The sequence below is a fragment of the Typopeltis vanoorti genome, chromosome 11 (assembly GCF_054136105.1).
Source record: "Typopeltis vanoorti isolate ZY-2024b chromosome 11, IOZ_Tvanoo_1.0, whole genome shotgun sequence".
Taxonomy (NCBI): domain Eukaryota; kingdom Metazoa; phylum Arthropoda; class Arachnida; order Uropygi; family Thelyphonidae; genus Typopeltis; species Typopeltis vanoorti.
Window position 1 is genome coordinate 54,008,441 of NC_143559.1, and position 25,374 is coordinate 54,033,814.

At 35.2% G+C, this 25,374-nt stretch overlaps 1 protein-coding gene across 5 annotated transcripts in view; it reads right to left on the reverse strand.

The window, feature by feature from the left end:
• Nucleotides 1-25,374, reverse strand: part of LOC150101587 (uncharacterized) — a 193,972-nt gene that overhangs the window by 8,530 nt on the left and 160,068 nt on the right. For all 5 annotated transcript variants that reach the window (XM_090400170.1, XM_090400174.1, XM_090400169.1 and 2 more), the window contains one exon: nt 24,003-24,150. In XM_090400170.1, the coding sequence (XP_090256296.1) occupies nt 24,003-24,150 (148 nt within the window). The remainder of the gene's footprint in view (nt 1-24,002; nt 24,151-25,374) is intronic.

Here is a 25,374-nt window from a genome sequence, read left to right on the forward strand (position 1 = left end):
ATTAGGTTGACTTGGAGCTCATGAAAATTTTTACAGTCTCTCCCAAGTTTCAAAGAACTTTTGTGTTGTCCAATAGGATCCTATGGCTATAGAAATTATGTTCTGCAAAACTAGATTTCTCAGAATGAACACACACACACACACACACACACACACACAGAGAAAAAACCAGTCATTGACTGGTTTTGTCTCTCTCTGTTTTGCCGTCATAAGTATAAGTGGTCAATTCATTAAAACTTCAGAGCATATTATTTAAGAAACACTTTTGCTCAGGCTACTACTACTATTGTGTGTAATCTATGCCTAGAAGGGGAAAGATACCAGAAAACTGGAAAACTGCTACTCTGATACTGTTATTTAAAAAAGGAGACAAAGAAGAAGTAAAGTATTATAGAGGGTGGCCATAAAATAACTTTCCCTCTTTGGAGGCATCTGTAGGTAAAACCAATAAGCGGAATGAGACCCAATTTTATATTAAGACTTTTGAAGGTATGGGGAGATGATTTCTGCGAAAAAACGATTTAGTACCAAAAATCACCAATAGGGGAAATTTTGGTGCTGGAAGAGCCGAAAACAAGAAGAGCGGATAATTACATTAAAGGCAGATAAAATGGAATAATAATAACATTTCGACAGTGTAAGCGACAGTCGCGTCTCTCATTCCAGCTGGATATGTGGCGCGTTACAATGATAATAAGAATAATAATAAACTAAAACAACAACTTGCGAGAGAGAGAGAAATTAATGTAGTGATTGAACTCACAGGAAATAATGTTTTATTCATCAGAATCAGGGTACCCTGGACCACATACATGATTTTCAATGTGCTGACCTTTCTTGTGTAAAACAAATTGCATCTGGTGTGCGACATGCTCTACAACTAAGCATAAGGAGTCAGATTGGATGTTCATAACAGCCAGTTTTATGTTCTCTTTCAAGACATGCCAGTTGGGAACGCCACCAACATACACAATGGATTTCAAATACCCTCACAGCCAAAAGTCACACTCTGAGGCATGGTAGGACGCATATTGAGCACAATTCGTCAGTCATTCGAATAACTGCCTGAACATTCCCAATCCCTCTTTAAGTGGAATTGGTGGCTGCTCTCATATGCACAGTAAAATTTGCATAATCCTTTTTACCTGCGTTTTCTGCAAATATTCGACTGTTTTCGGCTCAGCCAGCCAGCACCAAAATTTCCCCTATCGGCGACTTTTGGTACTAAATCTTGTTTTCGTGGAATTCATCTCCCCATGCCTTACAAAGTCTTGATATAAAATGTGGTCTCATTCCATGTATTAGTTTTAGCTACAGATACCTCCAAAGAGGGAAAGTTAATTTATGGCCACCCTGTAGATCAATGAGTATTCTCTCTAATCTGTACAAAATTCCCACAAAAGTAATTACAAACAGGTTAATCTCTCTTCTTGACCCAAATCAACCAGACCAGCAGAACAAGCAGGATTCTGTAATGGCTTTAACACAATTGATCATATTCATGCAGTAAAACAAATAATAGAAAAAGCTGAAGAAAACCAACTGCCTCGGACCTCCTTCAAGAAATATACCACAGTGCAACATCAACAATCCAACATCACAAAAGCAGCAATAAAATACCAATTGAAAAAGGTGTCTGACAAGGAGACTATCAACCAAAACCTTCACAGGCAGTTCAAGAAATATTTAACAATATAAACTGGACCTTGGTATAAAAATTAATAACAGAAACTTACACACCTAAGATATGCAGATGATATAATTTTTTCAAACACCCCAGAAGACCTATATCATGAAAGCAGAAAAGTCAGTCTAAAAATAAACAGAGAAAAACCTAAAATCATGTTTAGTCATTTTGTAACAACAAAAAACATAATAATAGAAAACAATTTCTTGGAAAGAGTCTCTTCATATACATACTTAGGTCATCTCACTGATCTAAACTGTGGACTCCAAAAGGAAATAAATAGAAGAGTTTAAGTTGCATGGAGTGCATTCAGAAAATTGAAAAGCATTTTTCAAAACGATGTTGTCCCACTCTGTTTAAAAAAGGAAGACATTTAATCAGTGTATACTTCCAATCATCGCATATGGCTGTGAAACTTGGTCTCTAACAAAAGCACTGGCAAATAAAACTAGCAACAACTCAAAGAAAACTGTACAGATTGATGCTAGGCATCACATTAAAAGATAAGAAGCAAAATACTTGGATAAGAAGCTAGACTCATATCACTGACATCACTCTTCACCACAAGCAACTAAAACGGAAATGGGCCAGACATTTATCCAGAAGAGACGAGCAATGGACCACCACACTGGATTCCAAAAGAAGGGAAACAAGATCATGGACATCCTAAAAGAAGGTGGAGTGATGAATTGTCAAATTTTGTTGAGAAAAATTGGTCAACCATTGCCAAGAACGGAGAAAAGTGGAAAGACCTGCAGGAGGCCTTTGTCCAGCAGTAGACAGAGAATGGCTGAAAAGAAGAAGAATTTATTACAACTGCAGAAAACAGAAGCAAAAGAGAAACATGAAGATACATCTACATTCATATGGACTGCACCTGCTGAAAAATGGAGGTAAAAAGAAACCTTCAGGCAGAGAAACGCTTGTATGAAAACTCCTACAGAGCATGAAGATACATCAGAATCCATATCAACTACACTTGAAGAAGATACAGACAAAGATAAATCTTCTGACACAAAAGAGGTTGTAAAGGAGTGAAACTTCCACTCAAATTTTCAGTTGTTTGCTGATCAGGAGAAATTACGTAGAGTAATAGTTAATCAGGGCAATGTGGAAAGCTTGCAGGACGATTTAAACAGGCTGTCATTATGGACAAAAGTTAATGGGTGTCAGTTTAACATTGAGAAATGTAAAGTTATGCATTTTAGAATAAATAGATTACAAGCAATGTATTACATTGAAGGCACTGTACTCCAGGAAATAAATGAAGCTAGAGATTTAGGAGTGGTGATAGACAGAGAGTTAAAGTTTAGAGGACATATTGCTAAGGTAGATCATAGGATTACTTGGCTACTGAAGAACATAATTAGGCCTTGATACGCCCACATCTGGATTACTCTGCTCAAGTCTGGTCTCCTAGGTTTCTAGGGGAAGAGGAAGCTGTGGAGAGGATTCAGAGGCAAGTCACCAAAATGGTGAGTGGCCTGTGGAATGTTCTCTATGAGGACAGATAGGGGTGTATGGATTGCATTAGTTGGTCATCATCATCATCAAATTTCTGCCATGTACCCTCAAGGGGAGGGGGGGGGGGGTGTACAGGATATGATAGTACTACATGAAAATTTTACATCATTACGAACTTCCTATCTACAATTTTCCTCCAAATCAGTCTGTTACTTGTCAAGACTCCAATATTATCATTATCAGATCTTATATTTCTATCGTCTAAGGCACGTTGTACCATATCAATCCACCTATATCTTGGTCTTCCTCTGGGTCGTTTTCCTGCCAACCAGGCAGAGAACACTTGTTTTGCTAATCTTTCCTCGCCCATTCTGTTTAAGTAACCATACCACGTGATATTATCTCTGCAAATGCATTCCTGGATGCTGACAATGTCAAGTTCTTTCCTAATATCCTCGTTTTTAATATGATATTGCCATTGATGCCATCTGTTCACGCCTATAATCTTTCTCAGGACTCTCATATCTGCAGTCCCTTTATACCATTATACCATATCTATTACAACAGTCATTCAATTTAGTCAGGGAATCTTGCAGACTTCCAGCGGATTTATTCAGAAGTATAACATCGTCCACATATAGCAAAGAGCTGACATTAACATCTCCAATTTTGATATCATGTTTAATACCACTTTCCTTCATGTGATCCATATAGATAATGAATAACAGAGGGGATAATGTACATCCTTGTCTCACACCAGATTTAACAGTAAACCATCTTCCTGTACTTCCTTCAATTCTAACTGCTGACTTACAACTCAAATAAAGACTAAGTATTGCTTGATATAATGCCCCATTGACACCATATAATTGTAGCGTATTGACTAACTTCTCTCTTGGCATCTTGTCATATGCCTTTCCCAGATTGACAAAACTTAAATGCAGATCTTTGTTATATTCCCATGATTTCTCAACTATTTGTCGTAAAATGGAGATCTGATCCTGATACCTTCTATTTGGCCTGAATCCAGCTTGTTCTTCCACAATTCTTCTCAACCGTTTCTCAAGTATACTTGCATAAATCTTACCAGGAACACTCAGTAGAGAAACCCTCTGTAATTCTCAAATTCAGTTTTATTTCCCTTTTTATATATGGGTACTATGAGAGCTCTACTCCAATCATCGAGAATTTGTCCCTCTGTCCAGGCCTTCTGAACTATGCAGTGCAGCCACTGTAAGACTTTTATACCATCATACATCGGCATTTCTGGTCGAATATCATTTACTCCTGCTGCCTTTCCACATTTCAAGCCTTTGATGGCTTTTTCTACTTCAAGTATTGATATGTATTCCTGACTGCATGCCTGGTCAGTGTTTTTACCACTGTGCTGTCATCACTGCTTGTTTCATTTAGCAGTTTTTCAAAGTAATTAATCCATTCTTCAAGGATATCTTTTTCTTCCATTTTCATGTCACCTTTATCATCTCTAACTCCTTTTATAGCAATCTCTAAGCTTTTTCAACAACCTCTAGAATATTTTGCCACCTTCTTGATATTTATTTTCTATGTTCTTGCCAAAATCCTCCCATGACTTTTGTTTAGCTAGCTTTACAAAGTGTTTAGCTTTCTTACATTTGTCTCTGTATTCTCTAAGAGCACAAGCTGATTTATTTGCCAGGAACTTTTGATATGCTTTCTTCTTTTCCTTCACCACCTCTTTAACTTCCTGTGTCCACTATGGAGTTCTGATTTTTTTACCCTTGAAGACAACCTCAACACATGTCTCTCTGGCTGAATCAATCAGGGTTTTCTTCAAATCTTGCCACTGAATCTCCAAGGTTTGGTTCCTGTTCTCAAACTGTTTCATTTTTTCTTCAATAATCTTTGTGTATTTTAGTCTACAGTTCACATCTGAGAGCTGCTCAACTTTTATTAGCTTTAAAACTTTTTTACATGTCATTCTTTTCAATATGACATTCAATTTTATCCTGCTCAAGACTAAATAGTGATCACTTCCAATTTCAATCCTCTGTACACTCTGGTGTCCTGCACCAGGGAGAAAACATCACTATCAACAATGACATAGTCAATGAGACTTTTCTTATTTCTTATCTCTTCTCTCCATATGAATTTGTGCACAATTTTATGTTGGAACATGGTGTTAGTAATAACCAGTCCATGTCCTGAGCAGAAATCCAACTGGTATTTGCCATTATTATTAGTTTTGCTCTTTTCTCCAAATTTTCCCAAAACATTTTTGTATGTCTGACAATCACTTCCTACTCTGTTATTTAGATCACCAACAAGGACCAACTTTTCCTTTTTCATTGTGTCAGTAGCTTTCTCTAGAGCCTCAAAAAATTCCTCCACTTCTACCTTAGTAGAACCTTCTGTGGGACCATAGGCACAAATAAGTCTCATTGTCCAGTTCCCCATTCTCATATTTGCCCACATTACTCTACTTGAGACTGACTGCCATTCAAGAAGATTAGCCTCGTATTTTGTGTTGAATACTATGGCTACTCCTTCTTTTCCTTCTTGATTGTCATTGCCTGAATATGACATTTTGTATTTATTGCTCAAAAAGATCTCACCAGTTTTGGTCTTTCAGTCACCCCTATTATGTCGATCTGGTAGTTATCTAATTCCTCAGCTAGCTCCATTTCTTTGCGATCCAGGCTTCTTATGTTGATAGTACTGATCTTTAACTCTGGTGAGGTTGAGTTGGGAGTGCGTTTTCAGATTTGTTCCAGTAGCTGACTTTTCGCTGTTCGCCCTGGGAAAACAACGAAGGCCTTGTTTAACCAGGTGACACTCCAGCCGGCATGAAATTTTGTCATGTTGTACCATCATTTTGTATTTTGGTTTAAGCCAATAAGAATACAATTTGGTCGGCTAAATCCCAAATTGCCAGTCCATCCTCATTCGTTCAGTATCCAGATTGATACTCAACAGGGTGCACCATGAGAAGGTGAGGATTGGATATTAGGTCAGAAGCCCTGGTCGGTTCTCCGCATTCCTTTAAAGGCTATGTGGAGGTCTCCTCTCAGTTATACAGCTTTCACCCTTAAGCATCCCATACTAAAATATTAATTATAAAAAATGTTAATTAATACTGTCCTACATTTTGGTATCAGACAGTACAATATCAGACTTGTAGTATACACAACGGCAACACAAAAACTAAGTGAAATATGGACAAAAGACTAGAGTACCAACTACGTAGGATACCTGTTGTGGCCTAGGATATAAACTGGGATCTTAAAGTATTAGTGTTTCCCAGATTTTGGGAAGTGTAATGTTATGATTACACTTTCCATAATATGCAATTATACGAGCCATATCTAAAACATGGTCTGCAAAGTCTGAATGACTAGAGCCATGACTGCAGATGTGTTTGTGTTCTTCCATATGGATGCTGGTTGATCTTCCTGTCTGTTTATATACTCTAGGCAGTGAGAAAGGATGTAGTTGATCATTAGTAGAATGCATAACAGCTTTCAATTTCGGTAGGGTTTGAAAGCCATGTATGAAATTAAAAGTCCAGTTCGAATCTAAAAAAAAAAAAGGCTCTTTAAGCATGTGTTTTGTTCTGCTACATGAAAAGATCACCGCTATGCATATCGCCCTCGCTGCTACTAATGAATCCATCAACTTGTAGGATATCTGCTATTTAGCGACAGCCAAATTCAATCAAATAATTCAATAAAAAGGAAAGGATAATTTTTATTATTTATCATATATTTAAATATTTCCAAAAATGTATAGCAGAAAAATGCATTATTTCTTGTAATAATGTTTATATAAGAAAGCTTTGTTACTTACAGCTGTCGAAAACTATTTGATTGAGATATTTCTAATTAGTAAAAAGGACTCACCTCTAGGGTAGTGTTATTTCTGTAACATGGACTTGAGAGAAGAAACTATTGAACTTTCTGAAGACATTTTCACAGTATTGAAGAATTGCTAACTTGTTTACAAGCACCCTTCACCTCACTGCCATGTTGCTTATGATGTTAGGCAGTAGTGCGCTTGCACGAACATTGTACTTCCGAAGAGGAAGTTGAATGAGAGAAAAATAGAACAGCTGTTGCGTTCATTAGGAGAGAGATGACATTCTAAAAAAAAGGAGTTGGAAGTTTTAGGGAAGAAATAGTTTTAAGGAATTTCTTAAGCCAAAAAGGTCGATAAGAGTGCTATGAGGGAAACAAATAGTTATCCCAAAATTAACAGATGAATTTCCTTTATAGGAAGTAAAGTTGTGACAGATAAAAGTGATTATATAGTTTCTCTCGAAGCATCAGACAGTTCCTTTTTGATAACAGTATGCAGAAAGTGCTATAAACCTGTAAAAGCTGAACGTTTTGTATTTAAGGATAATGATGAAGCTCCCACAAGGAAACTGGGAACTTTCAAATTATATTCATATTCTAAAGAAGAAAGGAATTGATACTGCAAAGATATGAAAGAAATACATTCTGTTTTTTTAAAGAAAGATTGTGCAAAAATTGTTTTTTTTTTTGTTTTGTTTTAGAGGAAAAACAGGTATAAGTTAAGAAATTTATATTTTATAGTCATTATTGACAGCTGAAGAAACTGTGTTATTAAAGTTTGTGTATTTTCACAAAATCCTGTGATTTTGAAGAGAAGAAATCTTTTGTAATGTTTATGCTCTTTAACTGTGTGGGCCTTTATTTTCTTTAGAAGATAAATTTATTTTAAATGCAAAATTGTATATAGCGCTTGTGAAACAAACATTTTACACACACCCATTTAAGATAATACAGAAAACTCTATACTAATATTATTTGTAAATAAATATATTATTTTTGAATTTCCTTTGTCTCTCACTCAATCACTTAATTTATAATAACAATATCCCGGGTACGAATCTGTAGTATTAACCAACCGTTTCTCTTATGATAAAAAAGAAAGTGGAAACACGCAATAATAAAATAAACTCATTGCAGTCAGAGTTCTCAGCAATATTGAACTCTGTACCATTCTCTCTGATAAGCCTCTGACCAGAAAGAATTCTTAAAAATAAAAAATAAAGATCAAAAAGTACAACAACCATCTTCTGGATTCTATACCCATACCTCTAGTTCAGCCTCTTCAAAAATGGGTAAGTGATGCTGCCATCAGTGTTCATAGTCTTGGCCATAATTTTGCCATTGCTCCAAAGCAAGTACTAGCACTAGAATTAATGTTCAACACTGAATGAAGTATCTATAACTTAACTCCAGAAATAGCTAACAACATTAGGCTTGCTGCTGCCAGCATTCTTTCTCGATCTTCACCTCCTAAAAGAAATCCATCATCTTGTCCACTCACCACTCTCAAGAAACTATGCATGGATAGCAGTATGATCATCACCAGAGCTGATAAGAAGAGTGCTACTGTTATTCTAAATACCAGTGAATACAATAGAAAAATGGACATCATTCTCAGATACTGCTCCATCTAAAGACCTTTAGATTACTATCCCAAATCTCAGATCAAAAAATTGAAAATATACAAAAATACACAAGCCCCATTCCCACCCAAGACCTATAGTAGATGCTACAGAATCTCTACGTGAGGACTACACGCGAGGTTGCAGCAGCAGATGAAGAAGCATCCAAAAATTTTCAAGAGAAGTTAGCCAAAATTATTGCAGATGGTGGATATTATCCCGATCAAGTGTTTAACGCTGACGAAACAGGATTGTTTTGGAAGAAAATGCCTAGTCGAACTTACATCGCAAAGTTTGAGAAAAAAGCAAGAGGGTTTAAAGCAAGCAAAGATCGAGTATCGTTGTTACATTGTAGCAATGAATCAGGAGATCGAATGTTGAAACCCCTCCTAGTAAATCAATTTCTAAGACCACATGCTCTAAAAGGCAAAGATCTAAAACAGCTGCCGGTACATTGGATGGCTAATACAAAGGCCTGGGTAACAACTGCTGTATTTACTGAATGCTTCAATAATTGCTTTGTGCCAGAAGCAGAAACATATATGAAGCAAAAAGCTGTCGATTTTAAAGTTTTATTAATTGTTGACAATGCACCAAGTCGCATTGTCTCAAGTCATCCACATTTAGAACATCCAAATGTTCAGGTAGTTTTTTCCACCCAATACAACAAGCATTATTCAGCCATTAGATCAAGGCATAATTGCTACTTTTAAAAAAAATATTACGTTAAGCACACTTTTCAATTTATATTGGACAAATTTAGAACATCCAAATGTTCAGGTAGTTTTTTCCACCCAATACAACAAGCATTATTCAGCCATTAGTTCAAGGCATAATTGCTACTTTTAAAAAAATATTACGTTAAGCACACTTTTCAATTTATATTGGACAAACTAGAAAATGAATCATTAACAGTAACTGACATTTGGAAAAAAATTCTATTATGACTGCTTAAATCATGTTGCATTTGCTATCGCTGAAATAAGACCACAAACTTTAAATACCTGCTGGAAAGTAGCTTGGCCTGAATGTGTTGCAAACAGTGCAACCATTCAAACATTTACCTTATCAGCTGAAATCATTACTTTGGTACATGAAATTAGTGGAGAAGGTTTTGATGCATTTAGCCAGAATGATGTAAACGAATTGCTTGTGGATAATGCCTTAAGTGACGATGATATTATCGGATATTGATTAACTTTAGATATCATCGAAGATCCAAAAAATGATAGTGAAGCAGAAGAAAAACCTGTCCCCTTCACTGCAAATATAATTCGAGAAGGTCTTGAACTGTGCAATAAATTGGAAAATTATTTTCTTGTTAATGACAAATTCTGAACGAGCCTTTAAATTCCAACGTGAGCTGAAGAACTGTATGTCTGGATATCGCGAACTTTATAAAAAATTAGTAAAATCATCATTGCAAAGTCCGCATGGCTAGCCTAGTGGCTGTGCGGTTCACAACCATATGCCAGGGGAAGGAGTGTCCTAGGTTCGATTCCCGTTGGTGATGTGAGGAGTTGAAGGATATTCCTCAGCCATAGCCAAGTTAGCTGGTCTTGGGTGTGGACAGTAGGGTCATCCCCCTCAGTTTATCTGGGGTTTTTCATCCCGCAAACCGGCCTTGAGAACTCAACTACAGGACATAGGATAAACCGGGGTGTACGGCTGACCACCTTATCCTGTGAACGGTTTGAGGTCCGATGATTAATAAACCCTCGACACCGCAAGGTAAAAGAGGGTAAAAGGAAGATGAGATGAGATCATTGCAAAGTTTAATCACTGATTACATTGTCAGAAGAAAAAAATCAGCCCAGAAAGAGGGTGAAACTAATTCTGTTTGTGAAGAACCACTGCCTTTACTATACAGATCTGATGTGCTGACTATCTCTTCTGGTGATGAAAGTGATTTCGCACCAGTTCGCAAACATTGCCGAATATTGCCTAATAGTGCCGATAATTCTGATGAAAAACACATAAAAAAATTGTTACTTTTCAATAAAATTAAATGAATAAAGCTTTAAAACAAACTTAAGCATTCTTTTTTTCCTGAACTTTTATACATTTTTAATGCGATTTTAGGTTTATTTTTATTATTTTGCTTCAGTTTTATTTTATAACAAAATGACATGTTTCATAAACTTACGACAGAATTACAGTTTTTCAACCACAGATGCAGAAATTCACTGTGGCATTCAGAGCAAGTGAATCTAGACAAGTGAGTTGCAAATATGCACTGTTGGGTGTCTGAATGGTGATGGTCACACTGCTGCAACAAGTGCAGTTTAATTTTGGCTTGCAAACTGAAATTTCCAGTTAACATACAACAAAAAATTCAGACAGTAATATGGAGAGAATTTGCCTGCATGAGAATAGCAGAATGAGATAAACGATTCCTACTACAAACAGTTCTGTATTTGAGGAAGAAAGGAAGTGACAACCAAGCAGCAGATATGGATGTCAATTTTAAGCAATACTGGTATACATTCTCAAGGGAGGGGTGTAACAGTTCTTACAATAGCCTAACACAATACTTCGTGACCAGTTTCATATCGCCTACTTTCTTTTGAATTGATGTTTTTTTTTATTTATCATTTATTTCTTCTATGTGACTCACCCATAAAAAGGTTGCAAAACCTATGGTACCTGGTACTGTGGGAGAGTTAAGAATCTTTTTTTGTATGTATATTTTTATTAATTGAAAATGGTGTATTTAAAAAAAAAATCTTTTTGCAGAATCCAAAAACCCTGCTCAAGAGATGGAAACAAGGAAATTTTATTATTTTTTTAAGCCACTCCTACTTCAAAATAAGCAATGAGGTGGTCTCGCACTGGATGATGAAATTCATTTCCCATCCAACGACAATCTCAAATATATCCATGTTCACAGTCTGTTGGCTGAAGAGTGGATACACTAACCACTCAGCTGGTATGTTACGATTCTGATAAACTCTTGCATTTCAGTCTTCTAAAGAATTCCTAGATGCATCCACTTACCTATATTGGTCTTTCTGTGTGCTTTTTCTTGCTACTTTTGCTTGATTTTAATTTATTTAAATCTCCAATTCTATATTAAGTGCCCTTGCCACTTTAATACAATGTCAAGCTCATTTTTAGCATCTTCATTATGATTCTGCCAATTTTTCCCAAAACTCACATATCTTTAGTCTTCTTGTCTGATCAACTGCTTTATTTAATGGTATATAAGTTAAAAATGGTTTGTCATATATTGCCATCTTGCTGTTTTGGCTGATTTCTCTCATTATATATACATGTTCAACACATATTTCAACCATACCAATCTTACTTATTCTATCATCTATTTTCTCATTAATAGCGTGTACCCAGTTCTATAGATATCATACTAGGATTGCAGTCTGGTTTCCTACCTATTATCCATACCAAATACATAACCAAAGCAGTTCAAGGAGCACATGGAAACATCTAAGACTCTTCAAAGGACAAGACGACAACATCATACCAAATTTGATACAGCAATTACTTTGGGTCTTGAAAATTTGCAATAAATTTATTTGAGAGGACAAACATATCCAAATAAAGAGATAAACTAAACTTAATATCCTATGTACATATTAGATTCAAAACTACATTTCTTAATAATGATGCTCATATACATACAACAGTATAACAAACAAAACATCCACAGTCAAACATTCTTCATTTCTGAATGCCGATTTTCAAATCAAATATAGTCTCCGCAACTCATATGCCTTATTCCCGTGGTTAGACTATTGCTTCCGACCTTCCAACCCAAACACATGCTAGGAACTTATAACCAAAGTAATCCTCACTGGCATGGAATCATACATTCTCCACAGTATTCTGACCTGTCGTTCCCTAACTAAACCCTGGTTTTCCAAAAAGATGCACCAAGGCTGTACAAATGAAAAAACCAAACATACCATTACTGGCTCAAATCAAGTCATATCAAATCAAATCATCCTCCTTTAGAACTTATACCCAACCCCGAAATAAATACAAAAAAACAATTAATGCTTCCAAAACAGAGTTCGAAAGAGCAAAAAGCAGGAAATTAGCAGCCTGTCCAAATGGCAGCCAGGCCTTTTGGTTCCTTGCCAAAGCAATCGGTCATAACGTCTGCCCAACACTATTCCCACCTCTATCATACCCAGATGACTGCTCCACTGCATCATCACCTGCAGAAAATGCCAATCTCCTGGCATCACACTTTGCTTTCAATGCATGCATAATTGACAACAGCAAATGTCCCCCAACCATTCCAGATGCCTAACATACAATACCCACTATATATCCTTTTGCAAAAAAAAAATCAGCAAAATATTAGCTGATTATTAGACACAAAAAAGTCTCCCAGCCCTGATGGCATTCCTCCAATTTTTCTGAAGGTTTGCACACCAGAACTGTCTCCTGTCCCATGTCGCTTATATATACCGTCTTACTCCACTTGTATCTATCCCACAGCCTGGAAATTGGCCTATATTCAACCCATTCCAAAGATGGGCAACAAGTCACTGCCATCCAACTACCACCCCATCTCGCTCACCTCAGTCCTGTCTAAAGTAATGGAAAAAATGATCAATTCCCAACTCCTACACTATCTTGAAGCTACTTGTCTAATAAACGACCACTAGTATGGATTCCATCGCTGCATATCAACAGGAGATCTGCTCACCTATCACCCATCTCTAGACAAATGTCATGGAGAAGTTTGGCGAATCTCAAGCAGTTGGACTTGATATCTCCAAGGTCTTTGACCGGGTCTGCCACAAGGATCTTACTAAGCGAGCTGCCATAGTTTGGTCTATCCCAAGACCTCTGTAGTTGTATTGCCAACTTTCTGTCTGGACGCACACTAAGTGTGGTGGTGGAGGATGGCTCCTTATCCTCTCACCATTCAACTAATGCCAGTTTCTCAAGGTTCTGTCCTCTCACCAACCCTCTTCCTATTATATATCAATGACCTACTTCAGCTTACCTCCAACCCAATAGAAAGTTTTCAGATGACAGCACATAGCACTCCTCCCGTTCTTTTGATAAACTTTAATCCACACAACTCACCTCAACCTACAAGAACAGCAACCACTACTGTGCTCAATTCAGACCTCCAAGCCATCATCCAATGGGGCTCAGATAACCTAGTCAATTTCAATGCAAATAAAACCCAATACTATCGCATTTCTCATAAAAAAGAACCATTTTCTCCCAGTATTATTTTTGACAACACCCAAATTTCCAGACGATCTGTGATTTCTCTTCTTGGAATTACCCTGACATCATGCCTCTCTTGGCATAAACACAACAACCATTGCATTCTCAGATTCTAAAAAACTAGGATTTCTCTTTTGCTCAAACGTATTTCACCCTTGAACAACTGTTAACCTTATACAAATCACAAATCCACCCAACTATTGAATACTGCTCCCACATATGGCGTGGCACCTCTAAAAGCTCCCTCAAAATGTTCGGCTCAATACAGAGGAGAGCAATCAGACTTATTAATGACCCATCTCTTACCAACTCACCCCCCCCCCCACTTTTGCACAGACGATCAGTCTCTGCACTATGTGTTTTCTATATTTCCATGGAAAATGTTCATCCAAAATAGCATCAATAATTCCCCCCACTTAGTACTAAGCTTGTTGGAACACATACAGCTGCAGCTCAACATCCCTACACAGTGCATCTTGAAACCCACAGAACAAGTTTCTTCTCCTCCTTCATCTCTGCAACTGCTGTACTATGTAACAGACTTCCCCTTGATGTGTTCCCTAAGGAATACAATATACAGTCATTCAAATCCAATGTGAACAAGTACCTTCTTTCCCAACCCATACATGATACTAATGTACCATAGGTTGATCTACCAACCTCTCATGTATGAGCTCAACATTAAAAAAAAGATCTATGTATGCTTTGTATATGGTTACATTTACACCAAAGAAATTTAGTATTTTAAAAAAAATTTTTTTTTTATATTAATCTTTGTATTGGTTATGGGCAGTACTACCCTTACATCACGTCCAGATATAGGCCTAAGTCATTACAAGATATAGGCCCAAGTCATTACCCTATGCCTGTTCTAGTTATCATTGTAATCATTCTCTGGTGGCAACGCCATGCCATCAGTGTGCCTGTAGAGCCCTCAAGGAAAGAACTTTTATATTTTTCTGCGTAAGCACAAGATGTTTTAAGTCCTTATAGCTATCTGCAGTCCATATGCCATGTAAAAAGATGGTGGTGCTGGTACCTCGGAGTTGCCCCATGCTCCTCCCATATCTTATTAACTAGATCTTGGTTATTCTTATAATAGTTTACCTTATTATTATGGCTATAGGCTAGTGTGCACCCTGTTCCCACCACCTGGGCATCAACTACCCAAACGTCACCATCTCTTTTAATCACTGTCTGGCTTAAGCAAACCCATGGAAGTCCTATAATGTGGTTCCACTGCAATCTCCCAACCTTTCTTCTTAAAACAGTTGTTCAGAATGGAGATCATGGCGTCATGCCTCCACACGCAGACTCCATGGGTGGAAGCAACACTGGGCTATATGAGACAATGTCTCAGTGTAGTGGTAGCCAGCCCTACAGTTTGAGTCGTCACTACCCCATCGAGCTGTGCGGACTCAAGTGGGTAGGGCATTGATCCTCGTCCCCAGGGAGGAGTCTGGTGCCATCCCTTACCCAATCATGCTGGGGGAGTCATGGTTGGGTAAGAGATGACTCTTAAATGTGCACCATCTATAGAACAGTGCAGCAGAGATGCCCATCTCTTGTGTTCTGCAGGTGCTGACTCAATTAAGGTATCTTGATAATGGGACCAGCCTTTAGCCTGCCTAAAGTCTTGTATTAATGGGCTATAGAAAGCCTCTCTGCAGATAGGGGAAGAAGATAGTTCTAACTTCGCGATTCTGGACAGCCGCAAGCGTGGGCTCAGCCATCTAAGTGATGGAATCCCGAGCCTGCTGTCCTTCACCCTCGCATGGAAATATGCAGTGGGGGTGTCAGGTGGCAGTCGGAGCCATGATCTCACAGTTGAACGGATAGCCCTGTCCATTCGGGACAGGGCCAAGATATATGTCCTACCAAGTATCAACTTGTGGTAAAAGCTAGGTAGGAGATAAACAGTTTCCCTTTGGTACCACATTATACTCTTCTGAACAGCAACAAAACTTAGAGATTCTCATTATACTCTCCATGATTTCTTGATTTGTTATAAAGTAAAAGATTTTATTTCACAACCCCTATTTGACTTAAACTAGCTTGTTCTTTTTTAAATTTTTCTTCTACCATTTTTCTTAGTATGGCTGCATAAATATTTCATGAATCATCGAGTAAAGAAATTTCTACATAATGTTCAAATTATGTTTCATTTCACTTTTCATAAACTTGCATGATAAGAGCTCTACTCTACTCTAATGCAAGATAGCTACTTTAAAACCATCTCAGCATTTAAGGTTTCTAATGGCTTTTTCTTTGTCAAGTATTGAATGTACTCTTGATTAGACAATCCCTTCCAGATATATTCTGCCACCATCCTATCAGTTGATACCATAGTTCATAATATTTTGACAATAATTACTTATTCAGAATATCCTAATTTTCATTTAAGTATAAAGAGCTAATAAGCTTCATTTCGGCAATGAAAACATTACTTAAATTAAGGGGATATTAAATCCCACATAGTTTTAAAACCGAATAAGAACTCTCTGATTCCAATCTTTGAGTTTCTTATTCGGTTTTAAAACTATGTGGGATTTAATATCCCCTTAATTTAAGTAATCCTAATTTTCAGTTTTCAGTATAAAGATAAGCATTTCCCAAAGTGTAGGCTGCAGCACAGTGCTGGTTCTTGAGAAAAAAAATTAACACTCTTCAGAAAATATAAAAATTGAAATATGGCAAGTCAGCTGTTGATAAAGAAAATCAATTTATAAATTAAAGAATTTAAAAAAATTAAACAAAAGGAAATAACTATTGTTTATTCAATGTAAATTGAACTTGACAAGAAATTATATCTTGTTTAATCCTTTATCCATGTGTAAGCTAATACAGAAAATAGACACGTGGTCAGAACTCACTGCTTAACCAATATCAAATACCATATATACCAGTAACATACACACGCACACAGATTTTTTCCTGATATTACAAAGTGTACTTATTTAATTCATCAAATCTATCACACATACAAACAAATATACGTGTGAGTGGGTGGTAAAAAACACAGATCCAGCTATGTAAATTCAAGATACCACTGTAGATGGAATGCATGTGTTACAGATTCCTTACACTAATTCATTTAATTAAATTTTTGTAAATTCTAACTGTTGTTTTATTATTATTATTATCTGGTTTTTTTTCTAACTTTTTCCCATCTGCCACCTAAGATGGAGAGGATCACAGATTGACTTACAGTCACCTTTAAGGTGTTGTGTATGGAAAAATAAAATATCAGATCAGGTCCACTGACCAAGTTAATTACAGATGATGCATGAAGAACTGGAAAATTTCACAATATAATGTAGAAACATCAGATGTATGCACAAAACAAGTGGAAACAGAAAATAAACATGCTGGTGAAAGAATTAAAGAAGTTAAAAAATAGTGTTCTTTGAAAGTTCATAAGGACTAGATCAAACGATGGTAGAATTGTTTATAATGAAAGACCCATGCAAAAAATAAAATAAAGACGAAAGAATAATTTGGATTAGATAATCTTGGTAAACCTTGCAAAAATAATCTTGCAAAACCCTATAAGCTAGGGTTTTGCAAGAATGTGCAAGAGAACCGGCAATGCCTTTGACTAAGCTGTTGAATTTAAGTCTCAGCTCTGGTAGAGTTCCAAGGGAGTGGAAAGAGGGCAAATTATTCGTTTGTATAAGGGAGGTTCTAAGACTACAGTAGCAAATTATATACCAATCAGTATTTCAGGTGTGGTTGTAAAAGTATTAGAAAAATTGGTAAAAAAGAAAATCCAAAAATGGGTAGATAAAAATATGATACTGTATGAGAGTCAACATGGCTTTGTGAAAGGTCGGTCATGCCTTAGTAATTTACTAACTTTTTATAATAGAGTAACAGCTGAGTTGGATAAAGGAAATGGCCACACGATTTTGCAAAGGCATTTGACAGAATACCACATAGAACACTGTTATGCAAATTAGAACAAATGGGGATGGATATGAAACTGGTTAAGTGGATAAGAGGGCGGCTGCTGGACAGATATCAAATTGGCATATGGAAGAGCAGAATCAAGGCGAAAGCAGCTGATTAGTTGTGTGCCACAAAGTTCAGTGCTGGGACCATTGCTGTTTAATTTGTACATGAATGATATAAGAAATAACCTGAAAGCAAATATTCAGTTGTTTGCTGATGATGCGAAATTAGGTAGAGTAATAGTTAATTAAGGCAATGTGGGAGCTTGCAGGATTAAATAGGCTGTCAGTATGGGCAAAAGTTAATGGGTGTCGGTTTAATGTCGAGAAATGCAAAGTTATGCACTTCGGGATAAATAGATTACAAGTTGTTTATCACATTGATGGCACTGTACTCCAGGAAATAGATGAAGTTAGAGATTTAGGGGTGGTGGTAGACAGAGTTAAAATTTAGAGGACATATTGCTAAGGTAGCACATAAGATTACTTGGCTAGTAAAGAACACATTAACAAGTAGAGATAAGGAAGTTGTAATTCCTCTTTATAAGGTCTTGATATGCCCACATCTAGATTACTGTGCTTCCACATCCCCAAGAAACCCAGAGGACCAAGTCTGGTCCTCTGGGTTTCTTGGGGATGTGGAAGCAGTGGAGAAGATTCAGAGATGAGTGACCTGTGGAATGTGCCCTATGAGGATAGATTGAAGGAGTGTGGATTGCAGAAGTTGGTTGATAAGAGAAAAAGAGATATAATAGAAACATTTAAGTTGCTTAAATGATTTTGTAGGATAGATGCAGGGGAAATGTTTCAGCATTTGGTTATAGAGACCAGAACAAGGGATCATTCCTGGAAGTTAAATAAAGGTGTGGTCAGTAGGAGTATTAGGACTAGATTTTTTGGAGAATGGTGAATGAGTGAAATGGGTTGCCAGAGTCAGCTGTGAGTGCTTTGTCTGTTAATGGATTGAAGGATAGGCATGAAAGATTGTGTGGATAAATTGGGTCTCCTGCAATGAGTCTTCGGACTACATGGATTCGGAACTCAGTATATAATAATAATAACCTTATGATTTTTTTAAAAAAATTACTTTTATGTATAACCTAGTTTTCCTATTTTCTTTTCCTTTTCATGAACTGTTTTCCTTAAGAATTCCATTTGCCATGGAATTCTTATTTTTCTATCGCTGTGAGCAATCTCAATACATGCTTCCCTTTCCCAATATTTTTTATAGAATAGTATGGTTTACATCTTACAGTTGTTTAACTGTTTTACAAAACTTTAGTACACATTTTTCTTTTTCATTGGGATGATAATTTTTTAAGTGCATTTTATGCAATGCATAAGCATCTATTCAATTTCTTTTGTTGATCCACATATAAAATTTTTGAATTCAAATCAGAATTGTGATCACCTCAAAAATCTGAAACAAAATTTTGAAAAATATTTTCCAAATAACTTTTATAAGAAATTTCTGTGGATTCACAATCCATTTCAGGCTTGCAGTCATGAGAACGACCTTTCATTATCGAAAAAAGAACAGTTAATTAAGCTTTCAAGTGACAGTGGAGTTAAAATGCAATTCAGTGATCTTGGTTTGGCTCGATTTTGGATCTCGCCTTCAGTGAGAAGTGAATTTCCCGAATTATCTGAAGAAACATTGAAAATCGTCATGCAGTTCTCTACGACCTATGTTTGTGAGAAAGGATTTTCATCGCTCCTTCAAATAAAATCAAAATACAGAAATCGTCTTCATGTGTTTGTGCTGATCTTCGACTGAATTTGACCAATATTGAGCCAGATACCCAGCAACTCTGCAAGGGCTGAGAAGCTCAACCATCTCATTAAAAGTAAGTAGTAACAATTAGATCATATTATTTATTTGTTTAATAAAAATTAAAACTTTGTTCAATGATGATACACTTTTAATCGTTTACTTCCAATTTAATTAATTATGTTTCCAAAAAAAAATTAATTATGTATTCAAAACATGCTTTTAAGATTTATTATGTTATAAATGCCACAGTTTTTCCGAAATGTTGGCAATTCCTACTTAGGTTTTTAAAAAATTACGAAAAGTCAAAATGACGTATAGGGAAATAAATTAAAAACACTATGTTTATTTTTGAAGTAAAACTCTTTAATTCCAACATTCTAAAATGTTATTTTTCTTGCTTTTCTGTCTGCAAAATTGTCGAAGTATATTTCATCACTCAGTTGCTGTTTTATAGACAGTAAGGCAAGATTTCTTAAATGCCAAAAAAAAGTGCTGCCAGGGGCGGATCCCTCCCCCACGCCTCTGTAACGTAGTAGTCCGTAGAATTGTTTTCAGCATTTTCCTGGTCCTTGGCCTCAACCTTAGAAAGGTTGAGAAATGCTGAGATAGATCATTTGCGAAGGGCAAACTGTCTAATTTCCTCCTGCCAAAATTATAAATTGCAATAACTCCAATCTGGCTAAATAGAATTTAATGAAATTTAGAATTTAAGATATTGAAATTACTCCTACAGATCTTGGTTTCAATGGATTATTTTTACTCAGAAAATGATTCAGAGTGGTGATAAATCCACAATTTCTAGATGGAATTTAATGATATTTGGAAATACCAAAATTGGTGAAATTGTTTCAATTAATTTTAAGTAGCAAATTTGGGAAAATAAATTATCTCCTTCAGGTTCAATTCTTGTGATGAAGTGATTACTATGATAACTTCCTTTCATATATATATATATATATATATATTTCTGTCATTTGAGATGTCAAAACCATACCAGGATTTTAAGATTTTCTTTATTTTCTTTATTTTTTTGGGGGGGGGGTAGCACCTGTATGGGATTTGAACTTAGGTCTTGCTCACCAAAAGGCATCATGAGTGGAATAGAAATTCATTCCACCCAGTATTTATGGTAATTGTACAGTATCCTTTGAATATGATAACAGTGAACACTTATCCTTCTCAAGACTCAATGGTGACCATCTCGTCATATTTTATATCCTCCTGCACACTGGTGTATCCTGGACCAATCTGAAAACATTACTATTATTTGGTATATTCATAGAGTGTGGAGATTCATTGTGAGAGACCCGCACTAACTTTTATACACAAAACCTATCATACTGCTTCTTAAACTCATCTGCTGTCAGGGCACTCAATTATTTCTTGCCATCCAATTCCACACATTCACCACTCTCCATGCAAAAAATCTAGTCCATACACTTACTAATCACACTCGTACACAATTTCCACAGATGACCCCTACTTCTCTATTTGTCATATACTAAAAAATTTTCTTTGCATCAATTTTATAAAACCCTTTTAATATCTTATAAGTTTCTATCATGTTTCAATCATCTCTATAACCTCCTCATCCCCAAGAAACCCAGGTGATCAAATCTGTGCACAACAGTCAAGATATGACCAAATCATAGCCTTATAAAGAGGGATAATAACTTCCCTATCTTTAGCATGTTTTTTCAACATTCAAGTAATCCTTTGCACTATTTTACCAACTCTTGCAATATGCCCTCTGAACTTCAATTCTGTCCACCATTATCTCTAAGTCTCTATTCTCATCAATTTCCTGCAATCCAGTACCATCAATGTGATATACAGTATGTAACCTTTTCAACCTGAAGTGTATAACCTTACATTTTGCAAGATTAAATTAACAACCATTATCCTCTGCCCATAATGACAATTTATTTAAATCATCTGCAGGATATCTACATCACCTAAGTTGTTTATATCTAGATATATATATATATTTTTTGTATGTTTCCCTCCAAGCAAAATTACACATTTTTATGCTGGAACATGTTAGTAAAGACCAGCCAATTTCCTGAACAGAAACGTTAACATGCAATTAACATTATTATTATTATTTGATTGGGCATTTTCTTTAAATCTTCCCCAAACACTTTTGCTTGTTTGGGATTCATTTCCTACTTAGCTGTTTAGGTCTCCAGCAAGAATGAGCTTTCCTTTTTTTTTTTTTTAAAAATATCTTTGCAGCTCCCCACTAATGACATGAAAAATTCATCTACATCTTCCTTACCAGAACCCTTTATAAGGCACAAATAAATCTGTCTAATTTTCCCCGTTTTGAAATTTTCTTATCACCACTGAAACTGCCTCTCCTTTAATTAGCACATCTTAATATTTTGTGTTAAAAATTATTATTTAGAATAATCTCACATATTTTAGTCTTCATCTTGGTGACACCAATGATGACCTGGTATTTCTCTACCTTCTGTACTTCTAATTTTTTTTCATTAATGCATTAAGTGTAGCTACAAGTATCAAATCCAAATTTAAGGGCTTTTCAACTAAGGATGAGTCAACTCATTTATTCCCTCCCCCTTAAAAATAGATGAATTAGCTAGAGAATGCATGCACTCATAGACAGTAGATCACAAAGATAAGATTAACCTCTTTATCATTACAAATTTATACTGAATAAAACAAAGAGAGAGAGAACAACTTATGTGTTAATTTAAAATTTGAATTTTTGGCCTTGTATTAATGTCATTTTCTGTGCTAAGTGACATTAGTCAAATGAGCATGCTAAATTGATAACCACAGGCACATGTGATATATGCAACAACAGTGGATCTAAAGTAAACTGCTATCAGTGTTCAATGGTTATTTTAAAATGTAACAGTGCTGACAAGTGTTTAGATTACTTTCCAAAACTTAGAAGCTTGAGACAATCATTCCTATTTAAATTTGATTTGAACTTTGTCAAGTCCACGGATAAATATGTTTATTCAGTTTCTGCTTTGAACAAAAAGTTTTGCTTTTTGTTCAAATGTCTATGTTCTGTCTATGTTGGACAAGTTGTTTACCTGTTTCAATTTTATGCAGTATAGCTTCTTCTCACATGCTAAGTTTTGCACTACTGAATTTAGGTTTATAAAGAAATTACAGCTACTAGACAATGCAATGATAATTGTTCTTCTAGTGACCATATTGTCCACAGAATATGGTACAAGATATATATATATAAATTATCTTTCTCTACATCACACGAAAATTGCTCTTTGCCAAGCAATGAATGTAACTATTTTCATGAAAGACAAATATGAAGATTTTTAAAAAAAGCATAACTCTATCTGGGTGATAGCAAGTATGCATATCTGCATGCATGAGAAGGCAAGAAAAACCAAGCTATTTGTATTAAGAGTGATAAATACAGGATTTATAAACAAAATTAACAAATAAATAAAAAATAACTAAAAACAATAAAAAATAACTAAAAATAATAAAAAATTATTTAAATAAAACAATAATATAGCAACTGACATGATATCCAGTCACTCAAGGACAGACTGCTAGATGATCATGTAACAGAGCTAACTGATAATATACAGTCCAGATAATGAGTAGCTACTGAGTGATTGGATATCATCAATTCCTGTATAATTCTGAACTTTTCGCAAAAAATGTTACTGTTAATATATCTACGCTTAATAGCAATTTAACACATTCTGAAATTATTTTAAAACTGTAAAGGCTAATCACAAAGAAGCAGCGAATTCATTTTTAATTTCTAAAGGCTTTGTGAAAGAATTTTGCAGAATCACACAGGATAAGATATTGGCATAACTTCAACTCATTTTCTGCTTAAACCATAGGTAAATTTTACTGTTCAGCTGCAGGTACACTAGTGATATTAATGATTTGTGCTGTGAAGGTCCATCACTATCACAGCATAAAATGCATATAACTTTTCCCTATTTTTATTTTATTTTATTTTTTTATAATGTGTCAAGCACAGAGTTGCATTTTTACACTATAATTATAGACACATTTTGAAGCTAGTTCACTTTTTACATAAATAAATCAGTTATTTCTTAAATTATGAAAATGATTTACTTGCATTTTGTTGCCATATTTTATACTTGAGAAAAGTTGTTTTATGATTCACAAGTATGCTGATAATATTAGAAACAATGTATTTAGCTGATCAATGATGCAGATTATCCATGGATAACTTGAATCATTAAAATGTCCATAGACAATCAGGAGTTTGCTGTTATGTAAATGTCTGAGAAAGCAGTTGTAATGAATGATTTCACATTATCTGTATTTATCAAAATATAGTTGGATGAAAATAAATTTTAATAAGTATATACCAATAACAAAAAAAAAAAAAAGAAAATGTCATCCTCTGCCATACTTAGGGAAAAAAAAAAGAGAGAAAAATGCTAAAACAAAACAAACCCCACGCTAACATACCAAGTGCTTTGCCTGTAGATTTTGAGGAGAAAGTTTCACTAGATGCCAGAAAAGTGAGGTCCATTAATGCAGATGTTGCCTGAACAGAGTCAAGGGGATTCACCAGCCCACTACTGCTCCAGTCAAATTGAACAGGGGGTATAGGTTCCTAATACAAGCAGAAATATATCATTTACTAAAAATATTGGTTGAGAATCTATATGTATATACATTTAGGATGGTATTGGAGTCTCAACCTTCAAGATTAAAGTCATTATTATAACTGGACAGCCTATTAAAGGAATAATATTTTTGATGGCTAATGTTTTTGACATATGGCTATGAATTGTGCAAATTAGTGACAAATAAAGGTTTGCATGATACTAAAATATGTGATATATTAAAAATGATGAAAGTGCTGAATGAATATACAGTGGACAAAAATAAACCCAATTTATTCAGACTGCACACTGTACTGTGAGTTGTTAACAGAGAGAATGAAGGAAACGTAATTTGATGAAGATGTAATTTTGAGATGAAATAATTCTAAACTAATTTTTAAATTACATGATAAATATCTGAAGTGGTATACTTCGAAATGAATCTATGGCAACTATTTAAAATACAAAAGGGTTAATCATAATACTTTAACAGTATAGAGAAAAATGTATGCAATGTAAATAGAAGTGGGAGTTGGAAAAAAATTTTAAAGCTTAAAATATAAACTTCATTTCCATATACTGCACCTAGATTTTAGAACAGAATCTCCAGAAAAAAGATTTAATGAATTACACTTAAGATTTAAATGCCAAAACATTAAAAAAAATTTTTTTTTATTCACTGCAGAACTGTAAATCATGAATTTGCACCTTCTTTGTACAAAAGATCATTTTCAGTTCTAATACACTACTAATTCCACATTTTTTTAAAACAAATTTAAAAGCAATATTTTTTACTAAGTTTCAAGAATATATAAACAAAACACCAATACAATATATATGGCAACAGAGTGTATAAATACACAGAGAAACATGGCAGCAGCTCTAGATATTTATGTTCAGATAAGTGGTAATCCATGGCACAAAAATGTAATTTGAATTTGGGAGAAGGGAGGATACTAATGACAAAGCAGTAAAGAGAATAGACAAGATTAACTCACTATACATGAAAATTACATATGAAAAATTAGGAATTTAATATAAAACACTTATATTTTGTGATAAGTAATGAGTATTTCATCCCATCATCAGAGTGAATATACAAAAAGAACATAGTGAAGAATTTAAATTTATGGAGACACAATACACGTGTTAGAAAAATGACTTAACATTAAGAAAATAACATTCGGAGTTTCGACTTCTATATTGAAGTCATCATCAGGAAAATACATCTA